The sequence below is a fragment of the Plectrocnemia conspersa genome, unplaced genomic scaffold (genome assembly GCF_051122295.1).
Source record: "Plectrocnemia conspersa isolate PC_06_02 unplaced genomic scaffold, ASM5112229v1 ptg000001l, whole genome shotgun sequence".
Classification (NCBI taxonomy): Eukaryota; Metazoa; Arthropoda; class Insecta; order Trichoptera; family Polycentropodidae; genus Plectrocnemia; species Plectrocnemia conspersa.
This window is the reverse complement of record NW_028277165.1, coordinates 29,155,180-29,178,515: the sequence shown is the minus strand read 5'-3', so window position 1 is coordinate 29,178,515 and position 23,336 is coordinate 29,155,180. Positions and strand designations below refer to the sequence as shown.

Genomic DNA, 23,336 nt, shown 5'->3' with positions numbered 1-23,336 from the left:
AGTATTCATTTATGGTTATTATTTAACGTGATATATGTATATGTTGCAGTAAGATTATAAATAGTTATTTCACTTTATAGCTAATTTTATTGCACAATATATAATATGCGAGATTAAATTAATTTTATGGAATATGAATGCGGGTTTCGACCCTATTTTTTAATACTTGCTCTGGATTATTAGGAAAATGTATGTATCATACAAACTACTATAATAATGTTTAATAAAATGTAATCTGTAAGTTCTGACTAAATTAAAAGAATTGAGCTATGAAATTGAATTCAGAATTGATAATGCGTTTTCAAGTTCTGATTAAAAATTAACTTTAATGTATTTTTACTCTCAATATTTCAACACATGATAAAATATAGATTTAGAAAAAAAATAATAAATTAGAATTTGTATAAAAGCATATTAATATAATATACAAATAAAAAATACTGTATTATATAAAATATAAATTAGTCATTTAATAAAGGAAATGTGATTAATTTGGGTTAATAAAAATAAGTTCACAGAATTTTTACTTCAATACATCCTGTTAGAAATTCCAAAAATAATTATGATATAGTTTATTTCAGGATATGATAGCGAAAGTTGAACCATAATTTTTAATTTATTGCAATTAACTAGAATATGCATTTAAAATATTGTTATACTTATTTTATTAAAATATGTAATGCACGATATAATAAAAGCAACGTTTTAAATCAAGCAAGTTCCACTAGATGGTGTATGATTTAAAACGATATTTATTTAATAATTATTAAAAAATAATCTCAATAATTACTGGTAAATATAAATTATAAAATATTATTTTTTTTATAAAGGTTAAGAAGTATTTAAAAAATTGCTTTTGTAAAAACATATACAAAAATAATTATTTTATGAATATAAATTTATTTGAAAAAACTATAGAAAAAGATGGTTTGTCTATATTTTTACTATATATATATTAAAAATTTAATAAAATATCAACGAGTTAATTTACGATAATTTTAATACTGTATCAGAGTTTATATTAGGGTTACAACATTATAAAAAATAATGACTATCTCAAATAATTTGATAGCTACAGATTTATCAATTTGGTACGAAGCAGCAAATTGATAAATCTGTAGCTATCAAAAATCTGAAAATTATAGTGAATGAATTTATGTAATATATAAATTAAAATTAAATAAATAATTTAAAGAAAGTCATAGTTTTAAACATATTATAAATACCAATTCCGTATTAAAAATACAGCAAATAAACATAGATATTTTATTAAATATTTAATTTATATAATAAAAATATAAACAACTATAATACTATTCTTTTTTTAAATAGCTTTGTAATTCATATTTTAAATATCATTAAATAAATTTGTATTTATTAGCTGTCAGTACCTCACGGATTAAAATATTTCGTTATACTGATATTAGTCTTCGTTACAATGAAAACATTTTGTATGAAAGTTCATCGGGGACAAATTGAAAATTCGTTATACTGGGAATTTCAAAGAGATTTCACTGTACTACGTTTTAAAATATGTTTGGAACTTGACTAAATATTAATAAAACTAAAGAATACCAAAAAATTTTCAACATAAAAAATAATATTAAAACGTATTGTTAACATAACATTTCGTATCAAGTAAATTTACAGTTTAAATAAATAATAATAATAATAAATAGCGTTGATTACACATTAAAAAAACATAACTAAGCTTCTTCAGCTAAATAACCGACTGCATCGCGATCGTCGTAAAAGATAGTATCCCCGAATATCAATAGATAAAAATACGTTTTATTAACATTTATACGGTTTGATCGACATTAACCTCAATCTTCATACGTACTAAGTATATATTACATGTTCACGTTTAAAACGTACATAGTTCAATAAAATCTAACATATGTGTGCATTAAATCGGAAGCAATGATAATGTTTATGTATTATAAAAATAAAAACTCACTTTTCGGCCTCGGAGCCCGTCGACGGGAATTCAAAATTTGAAGATTTCATTACGAAGATTGTTTTATGATCGATCTAGTTCAATACATGTATTATTATAATCCTTACACACATTATATATATATATTTCATTTTCATAGTTATAATATACCTAGTTAATTTGCAATCCTAATATTTATATTCAGTCAAATCAAACAACGCACATGACGGTTATTGTCGCGTAGCAAAATTTTATTTATAAATAATAATTATTTAAAACTGTTGTCATGTTGATGTCGGCCATTTTGTTTTATATTTAAATGCTTGTTTTTCATTGGTCGAAACAATCGAATGCATTACGTGACAACAGTTTTAAATAATTATTATTTATAAATAAAATTTTGCTATGCGACAATAATTTTCATTAATTCATCATGTGCGTTGTTCAACTTGACTGAATATAAATAATCGGATTGCAAATTAACTAGGTATGTTATAACTATGAAAATGAAATATATACATAATGTGTGTAAGGGTTATAATAATACATTGATTGAACTAGATAAACAATCTTCGTAATGAAATCTTCAAATTTTGAATTCCTGTCGACGGGTCCGAGGCCAAAAAGTGAGTCTTTCCTTTTATAATACATAAACATTATCATTGGTTCCGGTTTAATGTACGCATACGTTAGATTTTACTGAGCTAGGTACGTTTTAAACGTGAACATGTAATATACACGTCTAGTACGTATGATGATTGAGGTTAATGTCGATCAAACCGTATAAATGCTAATAAAACGTATTTTTTTATCTATTGATTTTTGGGGATACTATCTTTCGCGACGATCACGTGACAATGATTGTGATGAAATCGGTCAGCAAAATAAATTAAAATCATTATTGCAGCAAAAAAAATTTCCTAGATAGTTCCGATCCGAGTGACGACTCTCAATATACATATGTGTAGTTTTTTGGATGTTATCTAATAGACGACATTTTACAATGATTATAAATATGTGATTGCATACCTGGAAAAATCGATAAACAAAATATTTAAGACTAACTTATTTTTAATTCCGATGTGGCAAAATATGTATGTATACGTCATGGTTTTTAATCAATTTTTATTCTGTGCCATCATTCCTCTTTAGGAATAGGCAAATTCAAAATATTCAGCTATAATAAATTTATGTAGTATGTAGAACAATTAAAAGCAAAAAAATTTTAGCCAAATTTATTACTATTTATTTATTTTATTAATTTATTTAGCTGAATAGCAAATTTTTACATCAAACAAATTTTAACTAAACATACATAAAATTTATAATATAAAAAATAAACAGAAAATAAAAAACACTCATATTATAATTTATTTCTTAATGAACGAAAGTGTTTATTTATTGCGAAAATAAAATGAGACTTATTAAACTTAGTTCATGAGCATCTCATTTATTACCGATGGTAAAGTAATAAATTCGTGTATGATATTTACAGCCTAATTTCAATATATCGGATTTTTGGTGAGAATAGTCGCACACAAGTGTTGAGCACATTGTGAGCAACATCAATAGGCAATTTAATAACAAAACAAATTATTCGAAAGATTTTTTTTGCTTCACCCAATGGTTTCTGATATTTTTCGACTTTCAATGTCCCTTATAAATGATGAAAAATCTGACAAATGTATCTACATTTTCAATGATAATTTACATAGAATCACAACTGTAGGTCAACATTAATAGATCTTCATTTGTAATAAATTTACAGAATAGAAAGTGACAAACTTTGAACAGCAGTTTGATGAAATATCATAGAAAAAGCAATTACATTATTTTCATAATAAAGCTTACTACTAGAAACATGTATTTTGAGCAATCCGCGATAAATGGCAAAATTTATAATATATATTTAAAAAGATAAAATATGCAAATAGTTGCTAATATTCTAAATTTTACAAGAAATTATTTTTTATTTATATTTAGAAGCTCGCTTAAATTTTGCGTTTTAGTTCATTGAACCTAATTTGATCCAGATTTTTACCAAAAAGTTTGCCGACGCCTGGCGTCAACGATCGTTTTATGTGTGATTCTCTTTTCCACCGCTACTATTTAACATAGTTCAAAAAAAGATACGCAATTTAGTTTATTTTTTAAATTAAATTACATTAATAAATAGACAAAAACAAAACACTCGTTAGTATGTCACTGGGAGCATTGTGTTAGAAAAAAACAATAATCGGGGATGCAGCATTCAAAAAGGCGTGCGTCATTGTCAACTGACTCTTGGCTGGTCCCTTAGGTGGCCTCTCTCCGTGAATGCAGCTATAAAGGTACCGATTGGAAAATCTCTTTAAAAGTGCCCACTGTGTGTACCTGTCTTGCAAATAACGAAGCCTAAGCGGTGTCTGCTGTTGTTTTGGTCTTTTGTAGAGGCTCGATTAGCAAGGATAAAGCCCCGGCGTCGAAACCGATGACTTGCGCCTTCTCTGTGACGCGCGGTACGTTTTTTCCTTGGCGATGACTAAAGACACAATGGCTTAAAACTGTTATGTGACATCTGGAGGAGGGAAAAAGTTTCTTAAAACCGAAATTTCTTTGATTTGGAAGACTCGCCGAAATTTCTATCAGCAAGTTCCCAGAAGTGATTTGACGATACAAATAGTCGTAACAGTTTTTCCTTAAGAATTTAACCCACTACAGTTATATGCTTCCCACTGCATCCAAAGCATTAAAAGCCTTTCAGCAAAAAACAATCCTATCGTAGGTAGATTTTAGTTCGATAATTTTTTGGAGCATTGTCGAGAACTCATAATTTTGAAAGGTGGTCTCTAAAAGCGGCACTAGTGTCTGAACACTAGTTCCGCTATAAACAAATTAACCAGATCATGCTTCTTAATCCCAGATACTGATATCTGGGATTAAGAGGCATGATCTGGTTTATTTTATTATTTAAATGCCTAGTAAAAACTTTATTTTTAACATTTAAATAAGTGTTTCGCTGGTCCTTCAAGACCGATATGACGATCAAGATCGCACGCCACAAAACGAAAACCCTCGATATTTCCTCGAAGTAAAAGGTTTAATGTAGCTCAGTTTAATTCATACCAAATTTTTAATAATGTCTTCATTTCACTCCATGATGCTTTAAAATGTGTGTAAAATTGAGTGGTTGGACATTAAAAACCTATGCAATACGCTTTGTCCTTAGTTGTTAGTGCAAGGTTAGTGCAACAACAAAATAAAGCGAAGGTGACATAATTAAAAATATGTTAAATGTTTAAATTCGTTTTGATCGAAAGGTGTAAAGGTGGTAAATTATTTATTTTATCTAAAGATGTACATAAAAGTTAAGCATATTAATTATCACCTTAACTTGGGCGTGTTCATAGGAAAATACTGGTGTTTGTGTTAGCTTAGCCTTGGTGTGCATTTACTGTACACTTTTAAGCTTATCTCGGCCTTTGTATTGTATATTATTTTATTGTGATTATTTTGTGACCCCGCAGCTTCTAGGACCTTGACCAGAACACGAGCCTCTAAAATTTAGCTGAAAATTAGCATATCTGTAATAAAGTTCTAAATAACACTTAATTTTTATTTTATGTAATTTGTGTTACATGTGAGTAAGTTGAAAAAAAAACCATGTTTATTTTTTCACACCAAATCATGTCGATATGCAACGCGCTCTCAATATGTATCAGCATATGGGCGTATTGGCGAATTTATGTATAAATTTATGCATAAAAATAAAGATTTCGTAAAAAAATATCAATTCAGTTTTTAGCCAACACACTTTCGTTTTTTTTGCGTTATGAAATAAGTGACCCTGATATTTGTGCACAAAAGCACAACAACAAAACTATCGCAATAGTGCATTGTGTCAAGTGCAAGTTCACAACTATTTATATTTTAGCATAAATCTAAAAAAAATAGTAAATGTATATTTTTTATTGAATTACTAAATTTCGTAGTATCATTCTGTAAATGTTTGATTAGGTTAAATGTAACTGGGTTAGATTTGCGTTAATAAAGAAATGAGTAATGGCATACATATGTACATAATATGTAAAGTATGTTTCAGTTATTTAGAAAATGTATTCAATGAGTATTATGTAAAAAGTTCTATAAACATACAAAGTCTAGTCATGAAACAATTAGATGGTTGTTATTGCTTCGTTATCACTTTTGAATATCATGTTTTATTTGATAGCCAGATACAGATATCTTTATTTTTTTAGTAAAGATATGACACTTCATTAGTAGTCTCAGATAGATGAAAGTCAAACGCTGATTTGCAGTGCCCTAGATCCATTTTGCTAAAAATTTTGTCGCACCCTATGGATACATTTTTATATTCGTATTTATATTTTTGTGGAACTTGTGCTTATGGTTCTCGATTGTTAGAGGTCTAAATAAAACACGTAATTTTATAAGGCAATGGTTTTATTTACGCATTTGATTATAAGTATTTAATGTAAAATACTTCAATTACACGAATTCAATATGAGTTATGGGCTTGCAAAGAACACATAATTTATTCTATATTCGAATCTGTATTGGAAATCCTCTGATTTTACGGCAGTCGCTAAGCGACTGAGAGAGTATATAATCTGCGTCGCGTAACTTGGCACTCCATCTGGTGCCTATTGGAGTCACAGAAATCAATATATTATTTTTCATAATATAAATATATTTCGCTACTTCACTAGTAGGCACTTAATTTTTGTTGAATAAAAGCTTCATATTTTTAAAATTTAAAAATTTTGTGAGGTTAAAAAAGTTTTTCCTGATCTCCGAAAAGTCTCTTATTCTTGCCCGTTGCTGCCAGAACGTCAGCGCTTGAGATTGATTATTAAATAATTCACGTAAAACTATTTATAAGCACTATCACCGATCCTTTTTTTCTCATCATAAAATATTAAACTATAATCATTTTAATTTAAAAATAAATAAATAGGGAGACTATTAAAATATAAGTATATATTTGCTGATATGAACCAAATTATGAATTGTCTCAAAATTAAATCTATTTTAGAACTTCTCAAAAATCGCTTATTTTATACTTTTGATTTGAAACGTCTCTGTCAAATCACAGATGCAGATCTTGGTTGGGCAATTGCATCGCTTGCATATTCGACCAATAAAAGTGAAACTGTAAGGTGAACACATTTTATTGATAGATATATACGCATTAAATTCAACGAATACCTGCATGCTTTAAACTACTTGACAGCTACAACGAACCTAGGCAATCCAATCACCCAACTGACATATTTTTTCTTCGACGACCTTGCGAGCGAGTCGCATTTCCGAGTGATTCACTCTCGCGACTCAACGCATTTCCGCTATCTCTAAACACACCGATCGCATTTGGGTCACGGTAGCGTGGCCCGGGTGCTCCACATGCTCAGGGTCCCAGATCTTGTGCACTATCTCGCATCCAAAGGTCGTCCTGACCCACGGGTCCGTGAAAATAAAATAAAAATACTAGATAAGGATGGCGCAACGGACACTCCCACCTGATGAAGCACCTACGTGATTTTGTGCGCATATTCGCACTTGTGTCAACGTGTACCTAAGCAAGGTCGGGCTAAGGTCATCGTTGCGCAGCATCCCTGGGATAAGATTACGCAACTTGGAGATAAGGCGATTGAGAGCAGAAAAATATGTTTTTTTCGACAAAACTGAAAAAAAACATTCTCAGTCTCATTCTGCGATTTAATCTAGTTAATTTTAATAATAATAATAATGATTATTATTATTATTATTATTAAAATCTTAATTTTAATTCCAATGTGATTTCTATAGATTGGTGACTTTCCAAAAAAAAAAATTGTTAGGTTTTCAAAATCAGAATTTTAGTATTTTAAAAATACGATAGTGGATTATTTTTACATAGAATTTATAATAATAACACTATATGAACATATTTTTGCCACAAAGATAAAAAATATTTAAATGTAAAATTACACGCTCATTTTAGTTGCAACATTACTTTTTTCCAAAAAGGGCTATTTTATTTCTTAAAAATATTTCAACATTATAGTTTTTGCTTTGAAAAAAATGCTTTGATAAATTAAAAATAATTCAATAGTTTAAATTTAGGATTTTTGGAATTGAATTTTAGAAATATAAAAATATTTTTAAAGCAAAATTATTGCATTTTTTTTTATTGTTTTTCTGTAGAAGATTTTATCATATTTTTTTATCTACTTATTTTAGTTCATAAATTATACATTAATATTCAAAATATAGAATCAATTTGGAATTTTGCTTGCAGATGCAGTTAAGTGTGTTATTATGTTGACTACAATGTTTGTCACGTAGATTTTATAAATTAAAATGATCAATTTTATAATTCAAATGACAGTTATGTGACACTTTATTTCTGTCATTAAATATCTAAAAGTAAATAATAATAAAAAAATAGGTATAAAACTAATAACTGACAAATTTTTATTATAATAAATTAGCAAATGTAAAATGAGTATCATGAAAAAACTATAAATGGTAATATATATTAAATACATAAATTTAAATATTGTAATAAATCTGGCAGTTTTTTTGTAATATTAGCAAAATCTGATTTTATGGATTTCGGCAAGCAAAAGGTTAAAATACTATTATTATTTAGCACTACAATTTATTTATCTATTAAATATGTTATTATATCATATTAAATTTTTTTTACAAATATTTTGTTGGGGCTACTTTTACAAGCCATATTGAAAAATCTTTAACGTTTGTGCATAATATGTACATTATATTATATAAAACATTTTTCACGCTATTTCTCATTAGTTTTGATCGCAAAATTTTTCCTCTCGCATTTGCATTTATTATATTTTACTTGTTTGTCATTTTTTTCGCGTTTCCTCGAAAGCAACAATGTTCTGACTTGGTGCTATATTATCACACATATATAAACAATATAGTATTCCTCGAATTGTTCAGAAACGTAATATATTACAATATTTTGTCGATACTTCAAAGTTGACGTGAAATTATTTGACCCTTTATCTTTTTCACGGGTAATGTGTTTTTAAACGAATTGCGTATTGTTTCGCATTTCAATGGGTAATAATTCTTCTCCGATGACTATGTGATCGACTTAAAAATAATATTTTAACTACGTAGTGTTTCATTAATTATAAAAGAAGATGATTCACATATAGCCAATGCGCTGAAAAATGACTTGAAAAACTAATTAATAATATGCAATATAATGCGGAACCTGACACGCATTTATAAATATGTAAGCGTATCTGTTTTTAACGAATTTAAGGGTTGTCTGGGTCGATTCAGCGTAGCTCTACGTTATGCAAGCTCAACTAATCTATCGTTTATCTCATGTAGTGGTAGTTTTGTATGAAGTTCTTTACTGAAATATGATTAAGTACAGCAATGTTCTGACTTATATATTCTTTATAAATAAGGGGTAGTCCAACGTTCTTTTTAATCCTCAATGTTGATGGTTCAGGGTGAAGCCATTATTTATTCTTCACATTCTAATACTACACATCTTATTAGAATCTTCGGCTGGTATAAAAGCTAACAGTAGATACAAAAATGCTTAAAATTGCCAACGTCGGCATTTTATGAAATGTATAATTCGGGAATGTTTCTTTTGCTACCTGTTCAGCAGAAATAGGAATCAATTATCAGTGCTTTAAAATTGGTAATTAATACAGTTTAATAAACTGCAATGTATATTTTTTTCACGTTGACAGAAAAAACTTTTTTTCTTAGAAAATGCACACACAAATCAATTATTTTTATGAGACCTTTTTAGAGAGTTTTCAAATTTTGTTGCTCAAAAACAAAAGAATAAAGTTTGAAATACTTTATATGAATAAAAATGAAAGCATATTTAAAAAAAATGGTGTGCTTAAATTATTAAGAAATATTGTACGTATTGAATGATATACGGATATCTAATAAACATAACTTAACCTAACCTAACTGATAATTAATTAGGCTTACCTGTAATAAAATAACCTTCACATATGTTTATTTATATTTTTGATACGTTATCTCTGCAGTACTTATTTTTTACACCGGCTTTCGTTCACGAACTGATGAAAATCCTCTGGTGCTAAATTCTTATTTTCGTCACAGCATCCTTCTTCTGATGAAGAAACATACAAATGTATTTTTGTAAATGTATTATATGGCTGTGTGATGTATGTGTTACAGTGAATGTGTACCGCCAATGAATTTATATTTTCCCTAGTAAAAATATAATTTCACTAACTCAGGCAGTTGTAATGTATCAAGCAATTAATTTACAATTTTACTGCTCAATATCAGTGTATTTGTTCACAAACATATGATCAATATAAGACAAATCGTTTAATAAAATGCTACAATATTTAATTAAAAATTTAAAAAAGTTTTAAAACTATAGTTTGTTTTAAAACATTTTTTTAGTTAGGTTAGGGCTTAAACAGAAACTAGACGTTTCGCAACTATCAAATTGAGCTTCATAGACATTTCAAAATCGGTTCAGTTCCAGTTGATCTTTACTTCTTCTGCTTATTTTCTCATGAGAGATGGGTTGGCTAAGTTGGTATTTTAGACTTAACTATAATTAGATTTAGAAGTTTCATTAGGTTAGGTTTGGGTTTGAACAATAAATGGACGTTTCGCAACTGTCAAATTGAGAGCAGCATATAATTTCACTAGTGCCTATAAGTTCATAGTAATATCGGTAAAGATAGCTATCATATTTTTAAAACATAGTGTAATATCGAAATGCAGACTAACTATGGAGCAATATGTGAGATGCGGTGACTGTCTGTATTTATTATTCCACTTATTTTACCATGAGAGTTGAGTTGGCTTAGTTTGTATTTTAGACTTGACCTAATAAAATAACTTTCATTAGTTTAGGTTTGGGTTTGAACAGCAAATGAACGTTTCGCAACTGTCGACATTTTAGAGCAGCATAATAGCGCATCTCAGTTAAATTATATTTTCGCTAGTAGAAATATATATCTACTGGTAAAAATGCATTTGGACTTCATTACATTTACTGAAAAATATAACATTTAAACATCGCATATAAATAAATAATGCTGATTATGTTTTACATATGTACATATGTATTACTACGTATAGAAAAATTGAAATCATCTGTCAGATAAATTATATTTTCACTGGTAAAAATATATGTGTACCGGTGAAAATGTGATCGGATGTGATTTAATTAAAATGACATGTTATAAAAAATATTTAATTAAATGACATGGATTTTTCTGGCAAAATTCAAAGGAGAGGGAAATGCCCTCCTACCCCCCCTCCAATTTACATCCCTGTAGAGACCTTATAGTATCTATCTTATAACTACATAATAAAAAAATACATTGATTTATGCTTATAACTCAATTTTATGAAATTTTAGAATTTAAAATTATATTAATTAAAATAAATATATCAAAACCATAATACAAAATTATCTCGCGAGCCACATAAATAAAGCATTATAAAATTAGAGCTACTTTTAAATGCTCCACTCGTTTTCATCGGTTAATGTCATATCGTAAACATCGTAAAATAATTTATTGTTGAACAACTTTTACGCAATAGTTGCGCAACGCTCAATTAACAAAAAAGCTCAGGCCAGGAAGTCAGGATGGAGCTTTTGTGACCATCCGTAGAAAGCGCCCCTCCCCCCACCGCTTCCCCGCCTTATCTGGCATATATATAAAAATGGTTTTGTCCACATGGCCGATTATCATTTGGGATCCTGGTCGACGGCGGGCGCCGTCATCAGCTCTCGCGTCACCACACATCGCAGGACGACGATTCGCAATGATGGTGATGGTGGCGCTGGTGATGATGGCTCTGGCAGTGATGGTGGCGGCGGCGCCGAAGAATCACCTATCTTCGACGCTGTCCACGGAGTGCGGTAGGATTATTTGAAAATATAATATAAATTATGTGAAAAGTGTTTGTGGTTTGAAAAGTGATGAATTGACTGGATAAAATATTTGATCAAATAGGGTAAGAATGAGTTTATGGTATCCATAGCAGGTAGCATTAACTCATATCATATTAGTTAGTAGCATGAATCATAGCACATTTGTTGATAATGATTATTGCAGAGTGAGATTATTAAAATTAATTTAAAATTATTTTTACTGTAATTTATTAATTATGCCTATAGACTAATTACTACACTCAATTAATCCTTAATATGCAAATTATTTTTAAATGAGAAATTACAGATAGTTTCTTATATGTTTTAAAAACATTATATATAATTTTTCTAATGACATTTAAATCTTATAAATAATATATTGTTATATACAATTCCTTTACACTAAGCCATCGATTATGGAGTTACACTTTATAAATTATAGTTAATATATCTTATCATTTTATTTAAAACATATTTGTAAATTTTTATGTCACATTCTCTTCAAATTTAAATTTGGAAGTCATAATATTTTTCTTTAGTTAATAAAAAAAAATTAAAATGTTTGTTAGACACAAAGGAAAAAATAGATTAAACTGAGTGTAAAAAGGCAGAAAAAAATAATGATTGAGTAGAATTATTTTCAGTTTTTCTTTAGAAAAATAATGAAATTTCACCTGGAAAAATATGGATTCGAGTAATTTTATTCCATTGTAGTTTTTAAAATTGATTATATTTAAAGATGTTTTATTAAATGGGGATGATTTTTATTCAATAAGAAATATATTAACGTTTTCGCTTAAATTAGACCGTATAATTAAATATTTTTATTATTAGGTATTAAAAATAAAAATAAAATTCCCTAAAAAATATTTTTTTGCGAGATTAAGCAATATGTTTGTTCTTATACAAATAATTTATTATTACTTTATTTTATTTACAATATAAATACAATGCTAACTAAAGACAAAATTAAAGGGTATCAATCTTTTGAAAAAATACACGTTAGGTTATTTTTTATTATGGATCTTTAACACCAGAAGCAATTTCTTGTTGATGAAAATTGTTAAAATATTATTTGAAACTTACTATTACAAGAAACGACTTGTTAAAAATATTTCTGTTTTAATAACGGTGTAAGTTAAATAAAAATATATATATCTCTATTTCACTGAAAACTTTACAGTGAATATGAGAAGAATAATAACTTTTTGTTGTTTTAAACATGCGTAACATTTTATTTCTTAACAATGATAAGTCAACATAAATTACATACATATTAAAAATATGTTAAGCCGAGACTTTACCTATATACAGAAACATGACGCAAGTCATATGACCGTGTATATAAAAAAATATATATATATTTATATCACACAAAAATTTTTTTTAGAAAACGAACATTTGTAAAAAATATTTATTTCAATTCATTTTTAAAAATTGAAAAAAAGATTTTATTTTTATATATGAAATATATTTACAGGTTTTTTCTATATGTTAAATAAATTCTTAATTTCACAGAATTGAACATGTTTTCAGAAACAGATACTCTAGCTATCTAACCTATGTATATGTCAATTTATTTTTATAATTTTTAAAAATAAAAATAAATTATATTTTTTTTTATATGAAATATTTTTTTTCTATATATAATAGTATATAATTTTAATTTAATTTTAAAATCTCTTTATTTCATTTGATTAAACATAAGTATTTTTAAAAACAAATAGTCTAAATATCTAAGCTAGGTGTAGGGCAATTTATTTTTAAAAATTTTAAAAAATAATAAAAATTGTTTGAAATATATTTTCAGTTTTTTTCTACAATATATATTAAATAAATTTAATATAATTTTAAAATTTTATTTCACATAATTCAACATATATTTTTAAAAACATGTTATAGCTATCTAACCTAGTTGTTATGCAATTTATTTAAGAAAAAAATGTTTTTTCAAATATGAAATATATTTTCATTTTTTTTTTATATATCAAATAAATTAAAATTGATTTTAAAATCTCATTATTTCACATAATTTAACATTTATGCAGATAGTCTAGCTATCTAACCTAGTTATAAGTTTTTTTATAATTCCTAAAAATAGGCAAAACTGTAATTTTTTCAAAGAATAAATATATAAGTTTTTTCTATATATTAAATAAATTTAATATAATTTTAAAATCTCTTCATTTCACATAATTTAACATATATTTTTAAAAACAAATAGTCTAGCTATCTTACCTAAGCTTAAACCATTATTTATTACATTTTTTAGAATTATCAATAAAATACAAAAAAGTATTCTTAAATAAATTAAAGTTGGACTTGTAATTATTATATTTAAATTGAAAAGTAAAAAATAGTAAAATAAATAAAAATGTTTATTATTGTCATAAAAAATCAGTGTTTCGTATTTCTTTAATAAAATGATAACAAGATAAATGTAATTAAAGAACATAAATACTAAAAATGTCCTAAATTTATTTACTCATTTTACTTTATATATTATTACAAATTTTTTAATGCAACATGTATTTTATATGAAATATTTTATAAAAAAATCACTAAAAATATACTCATTTAAATATTATTATATGATAAAAAAATAGTTACAGTATTGACTGACCGTATGTTTAAAAATAATTGTACTTATGAACTTGAATGCCAGTAAATATTTGTTAGGAAAAAATATTTTTATACTAATTTTTGTATGAAAATTAAAAATTAATAATAGGTAAGATTTTTTAGGCTAAAAGCTAATATATTTATTTTAATAGTTTCAATATTTTTTTAAGAATATAATACATATATAAAAAAGACATGTTAAATTTTATTATTAATTTTGCTGTAATTAATTACATGTTCGCTAATCAAGCAATACATTTTAATACTAAAATTGCAATAAATTATATTAATTTTACCTTTCTGACATTTCTATGCAGAATTCATTTTCTAAATGTTTACCGTGAGCTTCAAATTATGTACAATTGACTAGGCCACTGGGTCAAGTTCAAACTTAAATCTTATTACTTAACACCTATATTATAAATAGTTTATTGATTAGTATCTTATATTATTTAAATAGGATAATTAGTTTTTTTAATGAACTAATATTTCTGTATTTATCCAACATTTTATTTACATCAAAATTTTTTTATACAGTTACTTATTAATGAACAACTCTATAAAACATTTTTATTATTTTTCTAACTATTGAATGTAATCAATGTAAATTTAAAATTTAATTTTCTAAGAAGCTTCCAAAATAATTGAAAAAATGTAGCATCTTGCTATGAAATGGATCATCGTGTTATTGTTGGGCCTCCATTGTTTTGTAACTACATTTAGTAAATTGCACGCGTCTGCGACCCGCATCGTCTTTTGTCCCATTGTCGCTCAGAAGTGACCCAAGGTAAATGGTCTTTATTCCGTTGGCTGTTCTTATGTCACCGCAGCGATCGCACACCTGTGGCCTTCGATCCACCCTTCCGATTAAGCAACGTCTTATTAAAACTGCATCGAAAAAGTTTTCTCTTCAACACCCACACTTTTCGATATTTGACTATACTACTAATAAAAGGCCAAGGCTGTATGCATCCATTTATGAATATATAATTAGGAAATTTCGGTAGTATAGTTATCACGACATTTAATTCTTATTTCTTTCAAGGCGTGTGAACTTTCATCCATATAATTGAACAACCTCGTCCTTTTCCTCACAATTATGGTGTGAGATTTACATTTATAATTTATAGTATTTTTTTTTATTTTTTTTAATAGTACTCATTCAAAATTATTAACATGACCTATAAAAAATGAGATTTAATCTTTTTTTTGGCGTGAAAATCTCGGTGAAGATCTGCTTAATTTGAAAAACAATTGCTGATGCAGATGCGCGCGTAAACGAAGTGTCAATTTAATACGGAAGTATATATTTGCTGCTAGTTTACACATGATTATAATATGATATTTAAAAATTACAGTTCTCAATTTTTGTTCCATAGTATTTATATATTACGATTATATATTTTATAATTTTATTATTTTATACATACAAAATTACTAGAAGTAAAAATACTTTTAATGGCTACAGCGAAAAAATTCTTGTTTTTTTTATAGTTGCCTCGAATATTAAAAAATAGGAATTGATATTAATATAGTTCTTTAAAAAGGCCCCATTTTTTTAACAATATAAAACATTATTAGGATTTGTTGTAATACAATTAAGAATTTAGATATTCAAAATATATGCAAAATATACAGTGTTTTGTATGCAGCATTTTAAAAAGACTAAAATTTCAATTAAAATTTTTTTTATATTTTATATAATATTTGTAGTATCAACAAATTTTTTAATTTCAAAAGTGTATCAAAATTAATTCACACAACATTTTTTAATCTCGAATCGATTTTTCTAATGATTTGAAGAGGTGATTTTATATGATATTTTAAAACTTCTAGTTTCCATATAATAAAAATATTTTTAGCATTTAAAACTAGTTTTATGTATTCAAAAGCAAGTTTTCAAATCTTACAAATTTATCCATGAACCGGATTTTAAAAAAAAGAAAATTCTTTTGTGTTTGTGTAAACAGTGTAGGTAAACGATGGTATCATAGAGTACACATAAGTCAAGCTAAATACAATATTAATTTAACCAGCAATCACTAGAATCTTCCAGTTTTTACTTCTAATAAATTAAATTTATTCTACATTGAGAATATTATCCTGACCTTCGTGTTAGGTGTGTTTATTTTTGTTTATATCACTTAATTTGTTATTATTTATTTTTGTGCAACAATTGAGACCATCAAGTACAGTTTGTATATGTTAGTTATACGTTAGTTGTGCGTCTTCAAAGTAGGTTCAACTCTTGATTCTGTACGCCGAGCTGGACTATGGGATGTGAAGAGAGAAGCGGCGGCTTTTGCGATCTTTGATAGTCTCAAGTTGGGTTAAAGTTCGTACGGCTCTTAAAGTATTGATTGCTTTGAATTATAAAACGGATGTTAAAGTGCGAGTGCCAGAGGAAGACTTTGAGAATGACTGATGAAGTGATATCAACGTGTTATTTTACATGTTACACGGTGGTTAGATTTTTGATAAAATAAAATAATGACTGAAAGTTTGATGACAATTCACTGTGGAATATGTCGGCAAAATTTTTTTTTTCGCTCACCTTTAATAATTAAAAAAATAGTAACCCCATCACAATTCTTTTTTACACAGTTTTTAATACTACTAATATCGACTTTGCATTGATTTTAAGATTGACTTAAAGATAAAATAAAATAAAAAAACAAATTAAAGATAACTTTTAAAAAATAAATTGACAAATTTACAACTAATGGGCTATAAAATATTATTAATCGACTTCCTAACCGTAAAGCTCTTGGAAATTACTATATTCCTAATAAACCTCTTGTGCCATAAAATACTTTTTAAATAGTATGAGCTACATTTTCAGACAGCGTGGATGCGGGCAGTTGAAATAGTTCTTCATAAACCAAATACGGACCCTACTCTTTATTTTAATTACAGGCATGGCTTATAAGTAAAGAAAAAATGTGGGATGGTGCTCATGTTTTAGTATTTTATATAAATGCTTATTATTGTGTGTATAATGGCCATCATGACGCATTGGAGAAATCTGTCAATTTAAGATAGTCAGATTTATAATAAAAAAATAAATAATTAAAATTCACGTTTTTTCAGGCTGTGGTAGCAGTAGTTTGAGGAAAGGCAGGATTGTCGGTGGAGAAGAATTGGAGAAAAACGGAGCACCCTGGTTGGTTTCTTTAGCCAGGGGTCACAAATCACACTGCGGTGCGGCCCTCATCTCAGGATCCCATATTCTCACAGCTGCGCATTGTATAGATGGGTGAGCAATATACATACACTATACGCGTATACCCTATTTAAAGAGTCAGTTGATTTTAACACAGATTGAATAGTTTACTATTGCTGTTTTATCATAATACTATAAATAGTATTATTCTTTTATACATCGCTTTCTAAAGACTCTTTGAATAGGGTATAGTATATGTATAGAAGCTAACACTTAGCAATGTAAACAAGTGGATAGGTTACGATAAGTATAATATAGTATCTTAAAATTAATCCAATTTTACGATTCTTCAGTTTAGCCAAGTGGAATCTTAACCATGTGATTTAAGAAATATTGAGCTAAAGGTGATCCAACTTCAGTTTTAAACAAAAAAAATACAAATTTAAGAATATCTATTTATTATCAATGGAACATTTAATGAATTTTGCTAATTACTAAAAATAATATCAATCAAATATCCGCAAATATCAAATATTATTTAATACACAAAAAAAATATAAGCACCAAATATGTATACAATTAAAATACTGAAAAAATATATAAGATAACTCTTAGTACTTATATTAAATTTAACCCTTTAATCGCCAGCGAATAATTAGTGAGCACTACTTATTTCTCTTTATGCGTCACTATTTTTTCTGATTTTTTTTATAAATTACTTGGTTTAATGATAAATGAAGCTAGTACAATAATCTGTACTAATTAAAAAATATATAATAAATAAATAATAAATTTGTTTAAAAAAAATATTTTTTGTGTAAAAATAATCAACAAGTGACTCACCGATGAGTCGCTGGCGTTTAGACGGTTAAGAAGCATTTTAAATGTGAATTATATATTTAAAATTAAAAAATAATTTTAATTTTCAGACTATCAGTATCCGAGCTAAGAGCTTGGATGGGTGTCCATTCCTTAGCATCCGCTGGATTAGCTATGGCTGCTAGGAGCTTTTTTAGGGGAGATGATGTTTCCGAAGGAGAATATTTCGGAAGATCTATATCAAAAGCTTGGTCTCATCCGGATTTCGATGCTTCGACCTTCAGAAATGATATTGCAGTTTTGGAACTGCGATATCCAGTCAAAATTTCAGCAACTCTTTATCCAATATGTTTACCATATAATGGTTAATATCTAACATTTTAAAGTATATTTATATATTTATCTACTTAATAATACTTTATATTAATACAGAAAGAGAGCTGTATGCTAGACGAATGGCTATTGTTGCCGGTTGGGGTAGAATTGGAGAGAAAGAAGAAGCTTCTGATGTGCCAAGAAAAGTATAAAATCTTGTAAATTTATCTTGATAAGTGCATTTATTTGTAGAAGTGCAGGGTTTGTTTGTTTTTTTAAAGACTATGGTTGAAGTTTGGACGCCAGAGCAATGCATGAAGTCAGGATATCCAAAAGCAAGACTTCGTGGCTCAATAATTTGCGCTGGACAAAAAAGAGGCGGACAAGATGCATGTCAGGTACAATATTCTATATATATACATAGCATACTATATACTTGGCTAAGAAATCACGGTCAATAGAAAGCATACAAAAATCATTTCATTTTTTCGCTTTCTTCACAACTATTTCATTGTTTTTGACATATTTTTGAAGATGTGTTTTGAGATGTATTTTTATTTCTGCTTAGCCTTTAAGTTATATAACATTTTTGACGACTTTAGTAATTTCTTAGTGATGCTTATCTGATATTTATCTTGGTCTTTTAAAATTCGCCTCGTTCAATTTAGCGTAGCTCTGCTTGAACTCTCCTTATTATTATTAAGTAACATAGTATTTTGTCTTAAGAATCAGATTTTGTTTTCTGTAACGTGTATTTCTTGTTATTGAAAATCAGAAGTGAAGTGGTAGTTCTGTAGTTAAGTTTTGACTAAATAATTAATACATAACGGTAGCTTTTGCCTTAAAAACTATAGATAAATTGGGTAAAGTATAACGTCTCTCCCATTAAATACGGAACTAGATTTTTTTTATCTATTATTATAATATTATTAAGCTCTTCGGTAGGTATTATGACGATTCGCCACGGACACTCATTTTTACGTTAAAGTAAGGTCCAACGGTTTCAGTGTATTTCTTCAAAAATATTGTCAGTTTGTCACGGTAATGAAAAAAAAACTCTATTTTGGACAAAATTTTATATGAATTTTATTCATGTTACCATATAGATTATAGCAATCATTTTAATTTTTCATATTAAATTATATTGATTGTATATATGTGTAAATTGTAATAATATAACCTAAATATTTAGGGTTTATGTAATTATAATGCATAATTTGCGTAAGAATACTATTTATATCAATAAATATATTTATCTAAGTTTAAAACCATATATAAAATATTTATTATTTAATTTATGATTCGAGCGTTACACGCGGATCTGCATATTTTTTATATTATTAAATATGTGGCTTTGGTTTATTTTATTAATTTGCAAATTATACTTGATTTGAAACATTAAAAATATCAGAAATAAACAGAATTACATAAAATATAAAATAAAATATAGAAAAAATGCATCGGTGAGATATTGAAAAATATACAAAAAAGTGTATTATTTTATTAGCAATTAAATATATTAACAATAAAAGGATCTTGCGTTTGTGATGCAGAAGTTACCGGTTAGGTTTCACACATGTAAGTGGAATAGTATTTATAAAAGCAATAACTTAACGACTTTCAATAGAGCTTGGTTGTAATACAATGAAATATCAGTATAGCGAAGCTCACGGGACCGAAGAAAAAAATTCGTTATACTGAAATTGTTTTATGTTGAATGTAAGGAAGATGATATCTTTTTATTTTATTTTTAATTACCATATTACTACAGCAGAAAAATTACTTCAAGCAAGATTGTCCATTTTTAAGGACACAATAAAATTTGTTGAAAATATGTTTTATAAAAAAAGTTTGAGGGTCAGCGAAACACCTTGAATGTCGCTTTTAAACACATCCGGCACACTCCAAGTCAAGGAAGAAATAAATTCCGCGAAATATTGTGTCAAAATGTAACGTCATTCTTAAGTTCGGGTCAATTTTTTTCGTTATACTGAGATCAGTCTTCGTTACAATGAAAACATTTTGTATGAAAGTTTTTTGGGAACAAATTGAAGATTCTTTGTACTGGGAATTTCATTATTTTGGTATTCGTTGCAAAGAGATTTTACTGTATTATGCTTGATTTCAAATTACACTTTACGTTTAATTATGTATATAATCATTTTCGCATCCTCCGTTCTTGTAATGTATTATTAAGGCATTTGAAAGAAACAAAATCGAGTTGAAAATATACAATTCCACAAGAGTAACTCGTAATATTGATAATGAAACAGTACCGGTATTTCATTATTAAAAAAATGTCATAAATTCATATTATGTACAATATATATTGATTGAATAAGAGTTTATAGATAAATGGATTTGTAACAAGTTTAACCATTAAATTTTGTGGTTTAATAGTTTGATGTATTTATTTGGTAATTTTTAACCAAAAATAAATACATTTTAATTGTTTAAAAATATTTTAAAGAGTTCATACTAATTTATATATTTAATATAAATTTCTCACAATTTGTCTAATAATTTTTTTTATTATTAATAAATATTTTTTGATGCAGGGAGATAGTGGAGGACCTCTTGTTGTACCAGGAGTAAACGGAGACATGGAAATAATTGGTTAGTCATACTTTTTTAAATTATTTTCACATCAAAATTACAGTACAGTATAAAGTTGTTATCGAAGCGATATCGCAATTTTTACCCAATTTACTGCTTTCACTTTTATTTCAAGTCAAACTCGTATTAAAGGTTCTTTTATGCGTTATTGTATTGTAATTTTCGCAATTAAATGTTTCTAGACTATCAAAATGACATTAAGATTAATTGTCTGTATTTTTACTTTCAGGAATTGTGTCCTGGGGAAGAGGATGTGCTAGACCAAAATATCCAGGAATATACACGAGAGTCACTGGTTATTTGAATTTTATTAAAGATGCTGTATCCAATATTTGTCCAAATTTTAGTTGATATCTATGGAATTAAAAAAATATATTACGTTTAAGTAATATATAAATATATCATAAATATAAATACAAAATAAAAATATTTTAAATATTGTTTTTGTATATGATATATATTTTATTATAAATAAAATGAAAAAAATATTAAATACAATACTGTATTATTTTAATAGCTGTATGAGAGACATCTATTAACAGAGTCGATCGAGTGATAAGCTTGCCAAATTGAAAAAATATATAAATGTTATAAAAATAAAATATAGTCGTACACAATATATTTATTATTATTATATTATGGAATAAATATTGTGATACATGCATTTACATATAGAAGGATATGAGCAAATTTGTTGTATTGCAAAAATCTTTCTTACTAAATGTTAGTAACATTTAGTTGAATCATTTATTGTGTAAATTTAATATTCCGATTTTAAAATATATATTTGTATGAATGAATAATAAAAGATGTGTAATTGCTTTCTTGTGTTTTATTGACTTTATATAATGTAATATCTTCATCAGAAAGTTGTGATACTTTCATGATTGAATGCATTTTGTACATTGAAAGCAATGAATAAACGTATCTTTTGAGAGCTGATCCAACAAACCTTTCACTTTGTACAAACTTTTCGCGATCACTTTAAGGACATACTCAGAGGTGAAACTTAATGTAACGCTTTTATTTATTTTTTAACCCACGCTATAAAAAATCTTTCGTTTTAATAAAATTAAATTTAAAGACAACAATCGTCACGATTTAATAGTCATTCTAAATTATTATATCTACGATCTATGTAAATATATTGTTAAAAAAATGCTGTAAAGCAAAAAGTAAATAACACATGTTATATGAATTTTTAAATTCAGAAATTGTGGTTAAAAATATGCCTATTTGTGGTAACTGTTTTAAAGAAAATATTTTCGAAATTCCTCAGTATTTAGATTTGACCGTAAACTTTTACTTTAACCAATAGTGTCATTCCGATTTTCATTGTTCTTTTTATGCGAGAATTAAGTAAAGCCGATTGTTATAAATCATTTGATGTATTAAATAACTGTTTATTAGATTATTAGTATTATTTTTATAAGATCTTAAAAAATCTGATTAGCGTTTAATTATTTAAAATTAGCTTGTCTAATAATTATTAACAAAATATAAGCTGTATTTTTATAAATAGGTACTGGTGTTTATTATTTATATATCTATAAAAAGATATTCATACATTTGTATAACTTGGTTCTTCAGTGGATTTATTTGCATCTTTTCAGAGTTTACGTTTCAATAAAACGGTTGCGAAGAATATTTTTTTTCGATTTTTATATAATGTTTAAATAAAAAAATACAGTTATTTTAATTGCTCATTATAAAAATATTTAAGTATTTATATTTTAAAATACCTAATGTAATTTATATCAATATATAACTTACAGATAATAAATTTATGTCAGATATTAGCATGACATCTTTTGAGGAGTATTGCCGTACATGTACGGCGGTTGATAGATGATCCAGATAGTTATGTATTTATACATAACTTAAGAAATATGAAATAAAAAAAAACATATTTTTATATATTATTTTTTTTTTAAATTTGA

The 23,336-nt window shown here is 26.8% G+C and overlaps 1 protein-coding gene across 1 annotated transcript; it reads left to right on the top strand.

The window, feature by feature from the left end:
- Window positions 1-11,692: 11,692 nt before the first annotated feature.
- Window positions 11,693-21,893, top strand: LOC148239523 (trypsin-7-like). Its single transcript, XM_088185032.1, has 7 exons — window positions 11,693-11,849; window positions 17,574-17,739; window positions 18,576-18,829; window positions 18,898-18,986; window positions 19,062-19,178; window positions 21,339-21,396; window positions 21,626-21,893. The coding sequence occupies exons 1-7, from the start codon at window positions 11,753-11,755 to the stop codon at window positions 21,745-21,747; spliced, it is 903 nt and encodes a 300-aa protein (XP_088041158.1). The 5' UTR covers window positions 11,693-11,752; the 3' UTR covers window positions 21,748-21,893.
- Window positions 21,894-23,336: the final 1,443 nt, after the last annotated feature.